Here is a 19,110-nt window from a genome sequence, read left to right as displayed (position 1 = left end):
TTCCACTGTATGTATGTATGTATGTATGTATGTATGCAGTGGCGGATCCAGGATGGGGCATTTGGGGCAAATGCCCCCCCCTTCAAGAAATTGCATACAAGATCGAGATACTCTAATAGAGCAGTCAATTACTCTAATAAAGCAGTCACAATGTTCATCAGGCAGTGTAGCTTACCTATGAAGCTACAAATAGGATTTTATTTTACATAACAGATGTGATATAGTTGGTAAGGATAACTAGCTATTATTGTTGTGACCTTTTTTTTTTTTTTTTTTTTTTTTTTTTGGTCTTCAACTGTTTTTCAGAAAGGTGCCCCCCCTCTTTCGAAACTCTGGATCCGCCCCTGGTATGTATGTATGTATGTATGTATGTATGTATGTATTAGGGCCCAAACGAACTTAGCTGAATTCGAACATTCGTTCGAACTAACGAACCTTCGAATGCAGGTTAACCAATTCGAATTATGCAATTAAATAGTATACGGAAAGGTGTACAATAATTTCCGTAGCTTAAAACATGGCGTCCACATCTGGAGGAAGTGTGCGTTTTACACGTGGTTCGAGCGCAAGCCTTATAAGTGAATCTCAGACAGAGGAAATCGCTGAAGACAATCGAGAGACTGAAGAGAGTGAAACAGAAAGTATTTCTGCAGGCAGCGAAGGGCCGAAGCCGAAAAAGTTTCGCTCAGACGTGTGGGACTTCTTTACGAAGGTACCTGGTGGAAAGAAAGTGTTGTGTGGATTGTGCAAGAATGAATACTCTTACCTTGGAGCAACAAGTAACTTGAGAGAACATTTGCTTCGTTATCACAAAGAGAAGTATAAACGAAACGAAAGCGGAAGCAACAAAGCTTCCGATGGCAAGGAACAAACTAGCATGGATGCTTTTTTTACTCGCAGCAAGTTCCCGCCATCACGTGCCAAGAAGATTACAGAATTGATTGCATTCATGGTGGCAAAAGATTTACGACCTGCTGCAGTTGTTGATGGGGAAGGGTTTAAGCGACTTTTATCCTACCTGGAGCCTGGCTATGTCATCCCATCATCTGTACACATAATGGATGTTATTCGTCGGAAGTATACCGTGGCTAAGGAAAAGCTTAAAAGAATTTTAGCTGAAAGTGGAAAAACAACACAGTATTCACTGACAACAGATATTTGGACCAGCTTTGCCAATGATGCCTATATTTCACTGACTGTTCATTTTATTGATGAGTGTTGGGAACTGAGGAGCTATACACTGACTACATATCCATTTCCAGAGCAGCACACAGGTGACAACATTGTGGAGAAATTGAAGGAAGTTGTTGGTGAGTATGAAATCGATGACAATAGCATATTTGCTATTGTTCATGACCAAGGCTCCAATTTCCAACGTGCAGGGCGTCTTTTAGAAGCTGACAAACAGTGGAATAGTTTGAACTGTGCAGCTCATTGCTTACAATTGTGTGTTATTGAAGGACTTGGCATAAATGCTATAGCACAAGCTTTAGCTGCTGCAAAAGCATTGGTCAAGCATTTCCATCACAGTGCACGGGCTACTGAAGAGTTAAGGAAGAAACAAGAAAGTATGAATCAACCTACACACAAACTGGTCAATGAATGTAAAACACGCTGGAATAGTACATTTTACATGTGTCAGTCCCTTCTTCAAAACAGGTGGCCAGTTTCGGCTGTTATAGCAGATGAATCTGTTACTAGGGTGGAGCATAGAAGGCTAGATTTGTCAAATGCACAGTGGGAGCTACTTGGTGATTTGGTGAAAATTCTTCACCCACTAGAAATAGGAACAACTCATCTGTGTTCTGAGTCTACATCATCTATATCATCCATTCTTCCTGTTCTTTTTGGAATTTTGAAGCACTTAGAGGTTAAAGAAGGTGATTCAACAAATATTAGAAGATTCAAGATGTCTGTCGAATCTCAAATTAAAAGTAGGTGGGATTTGAATGACATTGCTTCTTCGGATATCAAAGTGATTGCAGCAGCCTTGGATCCTCGATACAAAGCTTTAAAATTTCTCTCTGTAGAAAAAATATGTGAAGTTAAAACAAAAATAAGACATAAAATACAAAACCTTCAAATTGACAGTGATAGTTCAAACTCAGAATCACAGGCTCAACCATCAATGAAAAAGAAGGCACTTGACATATTGTTTGGACCAGAAGAAAATGATACATCTGTAAGGTTAGAGGATGAAGTAGATTTGTACTTCTCTGAAACATGCACACCTAGGAATTCTAATCCTCTAGTTTGGTGGAAAGCTAACTCATTACGTTATCCTCGTCTCAGCAAGCTTGTAAAACCTCTCTTTGCTATCCCAGCAACTTCAACAAGCAGTGAAAGGCTGTTTTCAGTAGCAGGCTTAACTGTCACTAGACTACGTAGTAGTTTGAGCAGGGATAATGTAAACGCCTTGATTTTTCTCCACAACAACTACAGTTTATTGGTATGATCACTTCAAGCTATGTGTGTGTACTTTTAGAATTATGAACTTGCTACAAGATGTTACTTTAAACCATGTGTATACTTTTAAAATTGTAAACTTGTTACTGTAAACCATGTGTTAACCAATTTTACTTCAAGTTCGAAAGGTTCGTGAACTTTAAGTAATGAATGTTCGAACCATGAAAATCTAAGTTCGTTTGGGCCCTAGTATGTATGTATGTATGTATGTATGTATGTATGTACATATGTACGTATGTATGCAGTGGCAGATCTAGGATTTTTAAAAGGGGGTTTCTGAAGTTGGTATAGCTGAATAAGGCATCTGATGACATTTCTCCAGAAAATTTTGAGATTTTAGAAACTCTGAGATTGGATTTTAGGCTACTTTTAGTTGGCAATTACAATAAATCCAATGCTTTAAACTATAGCTAACTATAGGGAAAAGATGGTGACTATAAGCTGTAGCTTTGATTGCTCTATTAGAGTAGTTACTTGACTGCTCTATTAGAGTATCTCGATCGTTTTTAATGCAGTGGGGGATGAAAAGTGAAGTGCTGCTGAGGGTTTAATAGCTGTAAATGGTGTCAGTTAAGTGCAGCTGCATGCATGCTACTGAAATACAGTGGTATATAGTTGTTGATATGACAGATTATCAGTACAACAATGTTTATGTATTTATACTGCCACTGAGCTAAATTTAAAAGGGGGTTTCTGTCGAAACCCCAGAAACCCATCTAGATCCGCCACTGATGTGTGTGTGTGTGTGTGTGTGTGTGTGTGTGTGTGTGTGTGTGTGTGTGTGTGTGTGTGTGTGTGTGTGTGTGTGTGTGTGTGTGTGTAGATACGTATGTATCTATGTATGAAACTTAGTACTGAGATTTGCCTTTAATCCTCCTATGTGTGCTAAACTTCAAAGAAATTGAATGAAGCATTTGCATTTTATGGCAGGCAGCATGTAAGTGTACGAACAAAAGAAGAAATTTTTTTTTAAAAAATAGTAGAATTTTATGGCATGTACATTTGGAATTCCTGAGGTGACTACAAACACTTAAATTAGGTATGTGAACTTACTGAAGGTGGAAAGTATTTCTATAGCAAAATTTGTGTTGTTTTGCAAAGGAAGTATATACATAGCAGCAAGAGTAAAGCCCCATTATATACTCTTGGTAGTGGTGAAAATCAAGTTATGGTTCTTTCTGTTAATAACACACCAGTGTAGTACACTGGCATCTCTTTGGCTGCCCAACACACTACTATGTGCCTTGATAAGTATTCTGCATGAACCAGACCCCTACTTTAAAGTTAAACCTTACTACAGTGTTCCTCTGCATGACAGCTTTAATATTTATTACCACTGCTAATAGATCACTTCCTATCAACCTGAAAGGACTCACAATGCATTATGCTCATTCAAAAAGTTCAGTAAAAAATTCAGAAGGTTAGAATTTTCATTATTTAAAGGGAGCATTCCCTCAGACCACCCTAATTAGAAGATTCTTTGCATGCTGATGTACTATTGTGCTAACCATTTACAACATTTCTTAGACCACTCCACTCCCTGCTATAAATTTTGTCCTGTTAGCACCCTTTCCTGGATCCACTACTCCTGTATATGTATGCACGCTGAAACTCTAATCAAGGCACACGGTAGTGTGTCGTGCGGCCCAAGAAGCTGGCGCGCCACACCCGTGAGTATATTGACAGGAAGAACAAAAACGTCATTTTCACACATTTGTATCTCGGTGATCACTTATCTGATTGGAACCAAATTTGCTACACAGTTGCCCGCCAGCCAAGGGAGTCTACATTCCAAATTTGAAGGAAATCGCTCCAGCCATTTCCGAGATACGAGCTGCCAAAGTTTCGTTTTTTTTCTTCGTTTTTTTTTTCTTCTTCTTCGTCTTTTCGCACACTTGCAAAAATTGCTATAACAAGCAAACGCGTACTCCGATCGCCTTGAAATTTGGCACACAGAAAGGGAGTCCAACGGCGAATCCTAGCATCAAATTTGGTACAAATCCGATGAATGGTTCAGGAGTTATGACCGATTATTCGCGTAAAACAAGATCGATTTGTTGTCACGCCTACAGGGTAAACCGCTTCATGGAATGAGTTGAAAATTGCTATGTAGATGGAGTAACCATAGTAGGAGTGCCTTTTGGTGGTTTGAAAGGAATCGAGATAAAGACCACGGAGATATGACACAAAACCCAACCTGTGTCACAATTACGCGATCGATTTTTATGAATAAAAAAGTATTAGTTTTCACGCCTACTAGGCAAACCGCTTAGAGCAATGAGCTGAAAATCGGTGTATAGCTGGAATAATCTTCATAGAAAGTCCTTGCAGTAGTACAGAAGAATCGGATTACAAACCACTGAGTTATGATTCGAAAGCCAACTCCGTGTAGCAAATGCGAGATCGAGATACTCTAATAGAACAGTCACCCTAATAGAGCATTCGGCTAATTTATTTATTCCATTATAGAATTTTATTACATCACAAGTTATTCTGTAGGGAGTTCAGCTGCAAACAGTGAATCTTATAGACAGATCAGCAAGAAGACAGTCACCATGTGGAGAGTTATGCAAATATATCACTATAGAGATTCAGAACATTACAAGTCACACTGAAGAAAGTTCAGCTATAAACAAGTCATGCACTGTGTAGAGAATTCAGCTACAATTAAGTCACTCTCTAGAGAATTCAGTTACACAGAATTCAGCTACACACAAGTCACTGTGGAGAGAGTTCAGCTACAAACAAATTACCCTTTAGAGTGATCAGCTACAAACAAAACACTTTGCAGGGTGTTCAGCTGCAACAAATCAACCTTTAGAGCGATCAGCAATGAACAAATCTACCTGTAGAGAGATAAGCTAGAAACAAATCACCCTGTAGAGAGTTCAGCTACAAAAAATCACCCTGTAGAGACATCAGCTAGAAACTAGACACAATGTAAGGAGTTCAGCTACAAGCAATCACCCTGTAGAGAGTTCAGCTACAAAAAATCACCCTGTAGAGACATCAGCTACAAACTACACACAATGTAAGGAGTTCAGCTACAAATAAATCACCCTGTAGAGAGTTCAGCTAAAACAAATCAACCTGCAGAGAGATCAGCTACAAACAAATCACCTTTTAGATAGTTCAGCTACAAACAAATTACCTTGTAGAGAGATCGACTACAAACAAATCAACCTGCAGAGAGATCAGCTACACACAATTCAACTTGTATAGAGATCAGCTACAAACAAATCACCCTGTAGAGAGATCAGCTACAAACTAGACACAATGTAAGGAGTTCAGCTACAAGCAAATCACCCTGTAGAGAGTTCAGCTACAAACAAACCAACCTGTAGAGCGATCAGCTAGAAACAAATCACCCTGAAGAGAGGTCAGCTACAAAAAATCACCCTGTAGAGATATCAGCTAGAAACAAATCACCCTGAAGAGAGGTCAGTTACGAAAAATCACCTTGTAGAGAGATCAACTACAAACAAAACACTTTGCAGAGAGCTCATCTACAAACAAATCAACCTGTAGAGAGATCATCTAGAAACAAATCAACCTGCAGAGTGATCAGCTACAAACAAATCAGCTTGTAGAGAGATCAGTTACACACAAATCAACCTGTAGAGAGATAAGCTAGAAACAAATCACCCTGTAGAGAGTTCAGCTAAAACAAATCAATCTGCAGAGAGATCAGCTACATATAAATCACCATATAGATAGCTCAGCTACAAACAAATTACCTTGTAGAGAGATCAACTACAAACAAATCATCCTGCAGAGAGATCAGCTACACACAAATCAACTTGTATAGAGATCAGCTACAAACAAATCACCCTGTAGAGAGATCAGCTACAAACTAGACACAATGTAAGGAGTTCAGCTACAAGCAAATCACCCTGTAGAGAGTTCAGCTACAAACAAACCAACCTGTAGAGCGATCAGCTAGAAACAAATCACCCTGAAGAGAGGTAAGCTACAAAAAATCACCCTGTAGAGATATCAGCTAGAAACAAATCACCCTGAAGAGAGGTCAGTTACAAAAAATCACCTTGTAGAGAGATCAACTACAAACAAAACACTTTGCAGAGAGCTCAGCTACAAACAAATCAACTTGTAGAGAGATCATCTAGAAACAAATCAACCTGCAGAGTGATCAGCTACAAACAAATCAGCTTGTAGAGAGATCAGTTACACACAAATCAACCTGTAGAGAGATAAGCTAGAAACAAATCACCCTGTAGAGAGTTCAGCTAAAACAAATCAATCTGCAGAGAGATCAGCTACATACAAATCACCATATAGATAGCTCAGCTACAAACAAATTACCTTGTAGAGAGATCGACTACAAACAAATCATCCTGCAGAGAGATCAGCTACACACAAGTCAACTTGTATAGAGATCAGCTACAAACAAATCACCCTGTAGAGAGATCAGCTACAAACTAGACACAAAGTAAGGAGTTCAGCTACAAGCAAATTACCCTGTAGAGAGTTCATCTACAAACAAATCAACCTGTAGAGCAATCAGCTAGAAAAAAATCACCCTGAAGAGAGGTCAGCTACAAAAATCACCCTGTAGAGAGATCAGCTAGAAACAAATCACCCTGTAGAGAGTTCAGCTACAAGCATAACACCCTGTAGAGAGTTCAGCAACAAAGAAACCACCATGTAGAGAGTTCAGCTGCAAACGAATCACCTTATAGAGAGTTCAGCTACAAACAAATTACCTTGTAGAGAGATCGGCTACAAATTAATCAACCTGCAGAGAGATCAGCTACACTCAAATCAACTTGTAGAGAGATTAGCTACAAACAAATCACCCTGTAGAGAGATCAGCTAGAAACTAGACACAATGTAAGGAGTTCAGCTACAAGCAAATCACCCTTTAGTGAGTTCAGCTACAAAACAATCAACCTGCAGTGAGATCACCTACAAAAAAGCACCTTGTACAGAGTTCAGCTACAAACAAATTACCTTGTAGAGAGATCGGCTACAAACAAATCAACCTGTAGAAAGATCAGCCACACACAAATCACCCTGTAGAGAGATCAGCTAGAAACTAGACACAATGTAAGGGGTTCAGCTACAAGTAAATCACCCTGTAGAGAGTTCAGCTAAAACAAATCAACCTGCAGAGAGATCAGCTACAAATAAATCACCTTATAGACAGTTCAGTTACAAACAAATTACCTTGTAGAGAGATCGGCTACAAATTAATCAACCTGCAGAGAGATCAGCTACACACAAATCAACTTGTAGAGAGATCAGCTACAAACAAATCACCCTGTAGAGAGATCAGCTAGAAACTAGACACAATGCAAGGAGTTCAGCTACAAGCAAAATCACCCTATAGTGAGTTCAGCTGCAAACAAATCAACCTGCAGTGAGATCACCCACAAAAACGCACTTGTACAGAGTTCAGATACAAACAAATTACCCTGTAGAGAGATCAGGTAGAAGAATTCACCTTGTAGAGAGTTCAGCAACAAAGAAACCACCATGTAGAGATTTCAGCTGCAAACAAATCACCCAGTAGAAAGATCAGCTAGAAGAAGTTACCTTGTAGAGAGTTCAGTTACAAAGAAACCATCATATAGAGAGTTCAGCTACAAAGAAATTACCCCATAGAGAGTTCAGCTAGAAGAAGTCACCTTGTAAAGAGTTCAGCTACAAAGAAACCATCATGTACAGAGTTCAGCTACAAAGAAACCACCATGTAGAGTCTGCAAAAAATCACCTGTAGAGAGTTCAGCTAGAAACAAATCACCCTGTAGAGAGATCAGCTAGAAGAGGTCACCTTGTAGAGAGTTCAGCTACAAAGAAACCACCACATAAAGAGTTCAGCTGCAAATAAATCACTTTTAGAGAGTTCAGCTACAAGTAAATCCCCCTGTAGAGGGATCAGCTAGAAGAAGTCACCTTGTAGAGAGTTCAGCTACAAAGAAACCATCATGCAGAGAGTTCAGTTACAAACAAATCACCCTGTAGAGAGATCAGCTAGAAGAAGTTACCTTGTAGATAGTTTAGCTACAACAATTCACCCTGTAGAAAGATCAGCTAGAAGAAGTCACCTTGTAGAGTGTTCAGTTACAAAGAAACCATTATGTAGAGAGTTCAGCCTCAAACAAATCACTCTGTAGAGAGTTCAGCTACAAAGAAACCGCCATGTAGAGAGTTCAGCCTCAAACAAACCACCTTGTAGAGAATTCAACTACAACAAATCACCCTGTAGAGAAGAAGTTACCTTGTAGAGAGTTCAGCTACAAAGAAACCATCATGTAGGGAGTTCAGCTACAAAGAAACCACCATGTAGAGAGTTTAGCTGCAAACAAATCACCTGCAGAGAGTTCAGCTAGAAACAAATCACCCCGTAGAGAGATCAGCTGGACAAAGTCACCTTGTAGAGAGTTCAGCTACAAAGGAACCATCATGTAGAGAGTTCAGCTGCAAACAAATCACCTGCAGAGAGTTCAGCTAGAAACAAATCACCCCGTAGAGAGATCAGCTGGACAAAGTCACCTTGTAGAGAGTTCAGCTACAAAGGAACCATCATGTAGAGAGTTCAGCTGCAAACAAATCACCCTGTAGAGAGTTCAGCTACAAAAAAATCACCCTGTAGAGAGTTCAGCTAGACGAAGTCACCTTATGGAGAGTTCAGCTACAAAGAAACCATCATGTAGAGAGTTCTGCTACAAACAAACCACCATGTAGAGAGTTTAGCTGCAAACAAATCACCTGTAGAGAGTTCAGCTAGAAACAAATCACCCTGTAGAGAGACCAGCTAGAAGAGGTCACCTTGTAGAGAGTTCAGCTACAAAGAAACCATCCTGTATATAGTTCAGCTACATTTCAAGTCACCCAGTAGAGAGATCAACTGCAAAAAAATATCCTGTGGGGAATAATGGGCATGTAATAAACATATGTATATAATTTGTATAATTACTAATAAAATCAAAAACAATTGAAGCATTAAAAATCTTCTTTAAGTTCTTTTCTTCTTCCTGTGGTAAAGAAAAAAACACATGGGTTAAAAAAGCCCCAAAGCCAGCCATAGGCCGGCTTTGCAGTATACAAATACAAAAAGAAGTGATATCTAATCAAAAACAGCCAAGCTGTAAAAAAAGGTGCGGCCCCCAAAAAGGCCATGGTGAAAAAAGATGTGAAATCCAAGGTGGCGGCCAAGAAATGGCTGTGATGGTAGGTTAATGGTTACATTTTAATAACGACAATTCAGGTGAATTTGGTGCCAAGACCAAGCGGCACAAAATTCACCTGAATTGTCGTTATTAAAATGTAACCATTAACCTACCATCACAGCCATTTCTTGGCCGCCACCTTGGATTTCACATCTTTTTTCACCATGGCCTTTTTGGGGGCCGCACCTTTTTTTACAGCTTGGCTGTTTTTGATTAGATTTGTATGTACATGCATGAATTCCAATAGTGCAATGCAGTATGCAAGAGTTAGCTGGTGTAGAAAATGGTGGTATTCATTGTCCCTCCAATACAACTGATTTCCAAGATGTTTGCCATCACTACTGTAACTCTGGATATCGGCTGACTGGGAATCCTGAAGTACGATGTGGTGCTAGTGGAAAATGGATTAGTAGAAATGTAACATGCAATCCAGGTGATATATGAAACATGCATTATTAAGAATTTCATTTGTGATTTTTTTTTGTAGTACGCTGTGATACCTTGTTTAACCCAGACAATGGTAACGTTACTTGCCCTTCTAATCCAGGTGTCTTTCAGGATATATGTACTTATCATTGTGATCATGGATATCAGTTGGTTGGTAACAACAAAACACAATGCATAGCTGATGGAACATGGAACAGTGAGCCAGTGACATGTAGCAGCTTAAGATGCTTTCATACAGATGTGGAGATAGCAAACAGCCAACCAGTTGGAACTTGCAATAGAACCTATGGCTCATATTGTTTACTAAACTGCACTAGTGGTTTTAGTTCTCATGGAAATAAAGAATATGTGTGTGATGATTTAAATGAAGTAGGTACTTCAGTAAAGTGGAGAAGTGTAGATGGTTCCTTAATATGCACTGAGAGTGCTGCTAGTGAATCTGGAGCTTCAGACAATGCTATTGGTGGCATAGTGGCAGGAATTGTAATTTTCACTTTGATTATTTCTGTTGCTGTACTGCTGTTGGTGATATGGCTAAGGAGGCGTCAGCTGAAGAAGTCATCATACCTGATTGCATCAACTTCAGAAGATGATGATGGTCAGTGCACATATCAATGTAGTACGCACACAATTAAATTCAATTACTTTTATCTCATCAGTAATGTTGTTAGTCATGAGGCTATATTTAGGCATGAGGCTATATTTAGGCATGAGACTATTATGCTCCAAAAATTGAGCATTATTCTTTTGAGCAGTGCTCAAAAAGTCACCTATTATGCTTTTGAGAGTTGCTCATTATTCCCAAAATTATGCCACAATAATTGGCCAGTTTATTGCTGTATCAGGCCATTTTCATTAATTCAAATTGTCTTGAAATCTTTAGCTGGTTGCTGTATTAGAGTATGTGTGACTGCTTATTAGAGTAAATAATTTTCAGTGACTGCTCTGTTGGAGTTTCTGACTGCTCTATTAGAGTATCTTGATCTTGTTAAACAGAATTATGAAATCTGCAGATTTTCCTACTGTTAAAGCTTTACAATCACCTCAAAATTCTAGCATAATTCCTGATTCCCACACACACCTATCATGCCCGAAATTATGCTGGCATAATCGTCCCATCCCTAGCTATATTATGATAGCTATCTCATAAAATCTAGCATTATGTTTTGAGCAGTGCTCAACGAATCACTGAGAAATACTTATTCACAAAATTATTCCACCATCTTAGGCTAATTATTGTGTTAATCACATAGTGATTTAATTTGCCATACATTAGTCTCAATAGTAGGAGTGCAATTAATCCCAAATCGCATGGCCTTGTTTCTGTAATTGCACTGTAAAGTAGCCAATAAAATAGCAGAATAACAGAAGCCTTTTAAGTGCAACAAGAAAGTGATATAATGAATAGCCAATCAAATGAGCTGACAATAGAAGCCTTTTAAGTGCAACATATGTAGACATTTTGAGTAGCCAATCAGAATTGCTGACATGTGAAGCCTTTTAAGTGCAACAACAAATGATGTAATACAAAGAAAGGATGATGCAATCACCTGGTAGAAGTTAATGGCCACAGAACTGGATAGATGTGTACTACAAACCATGAAGGGTGGTCACTATGTGATTAGTAGGCAATCACACGCATTTTCGTGCAATTATGGAATAATTGTACTCGTAACAGCCAAAGTTGCACTCAAATGTGTGTGATTACCTATACTTATTACTACTATTTATTCAGCTAATAGTCTTCTATTCTGTGCTAAATTAGAGTATTTCATTTCATAACTGTGTTACTAGAGTAGTATAATTGCATTACTGTTCTATTGCTATTTCTGACTGTGATCTATTATCAATCTTTACCAGTAGATTCTCTTACTGTAAAGCTTTACAGTTGCTTCAAAATGCCAGCGTAATGCCCAATTCCCACACATACGTATTATTCCCAAAATTATGGCAACATCCCTAAACATCATTCAAAGAATACTGTGACATTAATCCAATTTCTTTTTTATTCTACAGGTGTGTTACTACCACAACGATGAAAAGTGATTCTTCATCAATGGAACGCGTGCACATACATTTTGATAGCTACTAACTAGGCCTTTCTTCTGTATGATAAATTGATTGAACACTTGTTTTCATGCATAACAAAACAGTGCATGTATACATCAGAAACATTTTTGTTATATAAGCCATGAACACCAGTTATAGGTAAATCAAGTGTCAATAATGTACAGTACTTTAGGTTATGACTAGAGAATATCCCAGAAGTTTTTACTACTTCAGTATTCATGTACTTGCCAGATGCTGATGCATGTAAAGCCTATAAGTTTGTCAGACTATTTTATTGATTCACAGAATGAATTAGGAGTGGTTGTTCAACCAGTAGACAGGCCCCAAGTGGAACCAGTTGGAGTTGCAAATATGTTTTCAAATGAATTCAAATTTTGTCCAACTGGTGCTAGGTAGACGTTTTGGAAAGCAGATAATAATACTGAACACTAATCAGGTAACATTTCTGATTTTTCCTCATTAAGTTATATGTCATAACCTACCATCAGTGTGAAAGAACCCTACAGGGGTGGACACCTGAACGTAGAGTGGGGAAAATGTAATTCCCTGAACGTAGAGTGGGGAAAATGTAATTCCCTGAACTTGAACCTAAACGTTTTTTTTACAAAAAAAATGCTTAGAATCAAAGTTTTGTCCTGGTCAAGGTGAGGGATATATCATTCAGAAAATTCAAACAATTAGAAATTTGTGACCAGATTTGCGAAAAAGTACCTTTTCCACACATTTGACATACCAGCAAACAAAATGATGTAACACTTGACCTCTTATACTGATTAACTTGCTTTTAGTATCAAAATGTAGCCAGATACCGTAGCTATATTCATTGAAACTTTCAAGCAAACATATGCCATGATCAAAAATTATGAAGCTTTAAAATTCCAAAAATGGGTCAAATTTTGTGTGTGAAAAGGGTACCTTTTCGCAAATCGGTCACATTTGATAATCAAATTTCAATCCGAAGTTCTGAATCAGCAAATTTTTTCAATCATGAATCCACACATTTTTATAATTAAAAGCTGAGATAAAATTCTAGGAAGTTTCTGTACTGCTTTAAAGCTGCAATTTCTACTTTGGAAGTTATGAAGGCCTTGCTCATCACTTATACTACTAAGCATAAGCTATGCAAACAATATCTGCAGATATTTAGCATTTGACAATTTCAAATTTCAGCACCTCAATTGACAACATTTCACAGAATGACATACCCCTCTGCAAAAAGCTTGCAAAAAATAATTGTTAAATAATACATACAAGATAAAACTTAACTGTGGTAGTATATCAATATTCCTTCTTGCACACATGCTCTTTTTAGAACATGTTCCATTATGGTATGTGTTAATTGTAGTGTTGACATGTTTCATCATATGCAACATAATATTTGCACTATTACAGTGCATATTGGCAAAAAGGATGTGATTTTATAACTTAAGTAATGGCAGTGTCCTTCAGCAAATTAGGGGAATTTGACACAGCTTAATGGTGAAGAATGAAATAACAGATGCTGTAAACCAATGATTAGTTCTAGCTATTAGTCTAAAGGAAGGAAGGTATACAAGATCCTGCAAAACTTAGTTGCTCCCAACAAACCTACCGAAATCATGATCAGTTATAAGAACTTTGTGAAGACAATGACTGTCACTTTTTCCTGTCTTCCTGTACAAAGTTTTCAATTTAGCTTCAATGAAAATGTATCAAAACTATGTATATTTGGTTATGTTGTTGAATTACGTACATTTCTTGTCAGAGATACTTTGTACTTACTATGAAAAGCAATACAGGCTCTGTGGTCTCTATTATTTCCAAGTTAGTTTACAATGAAGCAAATCGAGAGAGACTGATTTCAAATTATTCAAACAAGGCATCTTGTGATGCGAGCTAAGTGGCCACATCTATAGCTTATTCTTGCTACAGAAAGGCTTATTAAATACTGGCTACAAACAAGCATGGTTCTAAGGGGTTTCACTGGTTTCCAGAAGCCAGAAATTAAAAAAAAACATCGAGATCAATATAATAACTACTCCAATAGAACAGTCAGAGTAATCCTCACCTTTTTGCACATTGTACCTCATTGGCCTTTCTCCAGTGTTTTCAAGCAATTGCAAGTTAAGAACCACTATTAATAATTATTGTTTCAGTGTTTCCAAACACAACTCTAGCTCTTTGCTTTGAAGCTGCTTTTGTGATGCTTAAATATTTCTACAAAGACCTGAAATGGTGAAATTCAACTGTGAAACAATGTTGTGGGGTGCTGTGTCAGTGTGGAACCAAATAAGGGTTGACCATGGCTATGTCGATCTTGCATGGTGCTCTTCCACTTTAATTTGGAGCTGGATACCAGTCAGCAATTGATGAGATAATCAATGATGACCTCGGCATCTTTAAAGGTGATACAGTGTCTATATTAGTGTAATAATTTATAGTGTTGCATCATAGATTATCTATGGTTGCATCAATAACCTTATTAGCCAAACACTCTGATAACTGATATTAAGCAACGGAATTAGTCAATGCCGATTATTGATCCAATATACATCAATAACACTCATCCTTGTCATTATTAAATTACTTATATGTAGTGACATAAGCAGTGATATATAGCTCATTGATGTAAGTAGGACCAGCCTATATATTTTCACCTATTATGCTATACTGCACTGCTCAATTTTTTTCCTTATTATGCTTACTTTATCTCATTGTGCTAATGTTAATAGGGATGCGGCGATTATGCCGGAATAATTTCAGGTATTATAGGTATGTGTGGGAATCAGAAATTATGCTAGCATTTTGAGGTGATTATAAAGCTTTAATAGTAGGAAAATCTGCAGATTGTACAATTCCGTTAAAAAAGATTGAGATACTCTAATAGAGCAGTCAGCAACTCTAATAGATCAGTCACTGAATATTATTGACTCTAATAAAGCAGTCACATTGAAATGAAATACTCTAATACAGCAATCAGCTAAAGAATCCAAGACTATTTGAAGCATGAAAATGGCCTGATACAGCAATAAACTGGAATTATTAGCCAATTATGGTGGCATAATTTTGGGAATAATATGTAATTCTCAAAAGCATGATAGGTGATTTTTTGAACACTGCTCAAAAGCATAATGCTCAATTTGTTGGAGCATAATAGCCTCATGCCTACTAATGTATGCTACAGTAACTTATGAAAAGTTGTCATTAGACTTAACATTTAATCTGAAATGACTTTAAAACCTGGTAATGGGAGTGACAGTTACTACTAGGTTGCAGAAATTGCAAAATTGGTTTATGCACTCAAATTAAATAAGGTGCTTGGTTGCTTTATTAGTATATATGAATGACTATTGTTGTGGAGTATATTGAACAATTTATATAATGGAATGCATGCAAGTTTATTGGAAAATTGAAACTATTCAGCCTATAGTGCTAGCATTATTTTATGCTTGATGCTATCTGGCACCTATTATGTTCAAACTTATGCTGGAAAGTAAAAGTTATAATCACACATAGTAAACAGGTTTTAAAAACATTTTACTGCTGTCAAACCTCACAGTTTATTTTGGACATGCCTGTAGTTACCACTAAGTCCACATACATGGATGTCAGCTCTTCTTGCAATTTTTGTATAAAATGCATAATTATATAGTTTGAATGTGTATGCATGCATGTTGGTACAAGTCAGTGATTTATCTGTTACTACAATGGTAGTAGATATACCCATATCTTGTTACTATTGTATATATATAGGTTATTACACTTTGAAGATAACCGAATGTAGCAAACATGCATGTGCAACCACTTTACACATTTTGAACTAATTTGTAAGAAGTGCTGAAATCCCTGTACATGATTACAATACCAAATAGCTTATGTCTAGCATCCACCACATCTTTATACTAGTGAAGATTAACGTCTGAATCAAACCGAATAATTGGCTAGTGGCCAACTATTAGTGATTAATTAATAGTGGTTATTAGTGGCTAGTGATTATTGAACTGATTATCAATGCAACACTAATCCATATACATGAATGTGAATCCAACATGCAATGCCCCCCCAAGTTCTGCAAAGCACAGCCCTTACTGTGAGGCTATTAGAATTTGTGATTATAAATTATATTGACCCGAGCAGTGTCCACTGCATATCTGTTTTCATCATTAGCTGGTGGTGACACCTTCACATGATTATGAGTTAAGCCTACCAGTATTTAGAATTGGCTAACCAGTCCAAAGAAGTGGTGACCATCAAGGGTTGTTCAGTTACCAATGTTTACCATTTGTAGGGACCCGCCGATTATGCTGGCATAATTATGAGCATAATAGGTGCCTGAAAGCATTGAGCATAATGCTAGCATAATAGGAAGAGTATTTCTGTAATAGTATGAAATTCTTGCTTATAAAAATAGCTATCACGGAAAGATCGATATACTCTAATAGAACAGTCAGTAATTCTAATAGAACAATCACATAGCTGACTGTTCTATTAGAGTATATCGATCTTTTCTGTGATATGCATTTTGACAAGTAGGTTTGTGCTTCAGCCACTTATTATTTATCCATAAACTGGAAATTATTAGTAGAGCATGAGAACCAAGGCATAAATAATTGGGCATAATTTGAGCATAATAGGTAAGTTTTGAGCATAAATTTGAGCATAATAGGTAAATTTTTGAGCAGTGCAGCATAGCATAATAGGTAAAATTATGAGCATAATCGGCGGGTCCCTAACCATTTGGAGTGTCCTTCACACCTGAAATATTTTAACAAATACCTTGCTACATGGAATACACAAAAGCGCTAGTTTACTTAGATGATATACTTGTAACAGGGATATTACAAGAAGATCATATAATCCAACCTGACATGAGTTTTATTAAGGCAACAAGAAACTGTATTCTCTGCAGCTTCAAAGATAAGTGCCAAGTAATTCATGGCACCAGCTGTGCAACATTATGTATATAGAGATCACAGTTTGCAACTTAATTAGTACCCATTTACTCTAATGTAAGGCCAGTACACTTCTAGCTAACATGAATTGTCTTCCCTATGCAATATTATGGTGGTGTTTTATGGTGAATTATACTATAGACAATATCAGTGGCATAAAGTACATAGCTACCTTCTGCCCTATATCATAAAGAGTGTCAATACAAATATTTAAATCTGCCTTGAAACAACTCAAAGATGGTTTGTTAGAAGCACAAATTTTGCTTGAATACAGATTCACTCATCATTATAGTATAATATATAGTACAGCTGGAATTTCCCTAGTTAGCCTATAAATTAATTAGCAGCTAAAATCTAAACTGTGTCAAATCTGACTAAACATGTTACCAACCACCAGAACAAACATTATACCTATATTCAAAAGACAGAGTACTTGTTAAAAAGATTGTGAATCTTCCACATGGGTAGGGATGAAATCATAAAATTGTTGATGTCATGGGTCCAGTATATCCTACGAAGTCTGTCTTGATAGGGATGGTGCAATACACCTTGACAACATATATAGATTTCCCAACCAGCTTCTTAATAGAAATCCTGGCATAAGATCTAGCTAGCAGCAAGATTATTTTTGTCAGGTAAAGCTAAAAGGCACTAAGGCAGCTCACATGATTTCCATTATTGTCATGATTTAAACACTTAACATCTTTTGTATAGTGTTATTGCAGTGTCCAGCCAGAGCTGGGGGAAGCACCCAGGCAGCCCAGGCAAGAGCCTGACCAATATTTTACTGTAAAAGTAAGTTAGTGATGAAACTTTACCATTACTAAGGTGTTTTGATAGCTTTGCCTGACCAACAATTTGATGCTTCCCCCAGCCCTCTGTCTACACAGTGTAATTGTACCCATTCTGCATAGATTGGCACAATTTAGGCAGTCACTATATAGTAACCACGCACAAGCACAGTCACGTGAGCATGATTAAGTGCATGCTTTTGTAGTTTAATTGTAGACAATTGCTGCACTGTTGCTACTAAGTATTGTATTGTATTGTATTGTATTAATGTATAGCTATACGCTTGATGGATCTTACAGTTACTGTACACTGAGGTTCTATTCTTAATAAGCAGCTGAGTGGGAAATTTTTGTAGTCAAGGTATATGTATGATTTTCGGCAAATTTATCCCTATTTCAAGTTCACTCAGATGGTTAGCAACCTTCAAATTTAACCATACTTCATATGTGACCTCTTTGTCGATGGATGCTACTGTGATGTGAGGAAGTTTTGGTCATCCTTAATAGCACATGGGAAACTTTGGCAGGGGTAAACTTTGGCGAATAGCAAGCTAAATTGCATTTGGCAAAATAAGCTCAGTTTGGCAAATTCAATCTCAATGTTTAGCATAAACATGCTAATCTGAGGTGCCATGAGTAATTGGCGGGTTAAACTTTGGCGAATTTGTAGCACATCACCAAATTCACAATCAGAGTTTTCCCCTGCCAAAGTTTCCCTCTATATACAAGTACTGTAGATGAAAACCCATTTAAGGAGCCCAAACTCATGCATATGTGGCTCAAACCTTTGCAACCAGTTGCAGGAAGACAAAAATATATGTGCTATATCTAAGCTCATGCCTAAATGATTCTGCAACAGGAAACAGTAAAACTACCAACTTTTATGTGAAGGTTTACTCAAGGACAAAGGTTGAACTCCAGTACTGTGATAAAGGATCAAGACTACAAAGAGTTATGACTCACATTCTCAGATTTTGCAATACTTCAATCAATTTCTACCCCAAGAAGGCAATAGAAATTTCCACCACAGGTATTGCAGCTGTTTTCAAGTAAGAAACATGCATGTAACAGTTATTTTGATGATGTCGATTGGTAACCCTAACATAATTATGTATTCCCACACACGCTTGTTGAGTTTTGTACATGATGATGAGAGTTATTAAGACAATATGTGACCTGATCTTGGAAAACCTACCTTTTTGGCACATTGGT

At 37.4% G+C, this 19,110-nt stretch overlaps 1 protein-coding gene across 1 annotated transcript in view; it reads left to right on the top strand.

Moving 5' to 3' along the window:
- LOC136265610 (sushi, von Willebrand factor type A, EGF and pentraxin domain-containing protein 1-like) overlaps window positions 1-12,342 on the top strand; it is an 82,230-nt gene extending 69,888 nt beyond the window's left edge. Inside the window, exons 11-13 of the mRNA XM_066060495.1 lie at window positions 9,907-10,092; window positions 10,147-10,704; window positions 12,123-12,342. Coding sequence (XP_065916567.1) covers window positions 9,907-10,092; window positions 10,147-10,704; window positions 12,123-12,145 — 767 coding nt within the window. The 3' untranslated portion in view covers window positions 12,146-12,342. The remainder of the gene's footprint in view (window positions 1-9,906; window positions 10,093-10,146; window positions 10,705-12,122) is intronic.
- Window positions 12,343-19,110: the final 6,768 nt, after the last annotated feature.

This window comes from Dysidea avara, chromosome 9 (genome assembly GCF_963678975.1).
Source record: "Dysidea avara chromosome 9, odDysAvar1.4, whole genome shotgun sequence".
In the NCBI taxonomy this organism is placed as follows: Eukaryota; Metazoa; Porifera; class Demospongiae; order Dictyoceratida; family Dysideidae; genus Dysidea; species Dysidea avara.
The sequence above is the reverse complement of the archived record's forward strand: the minus strand, read 5'-3'. Positions and strand labels throughout refer to the sequence as shown.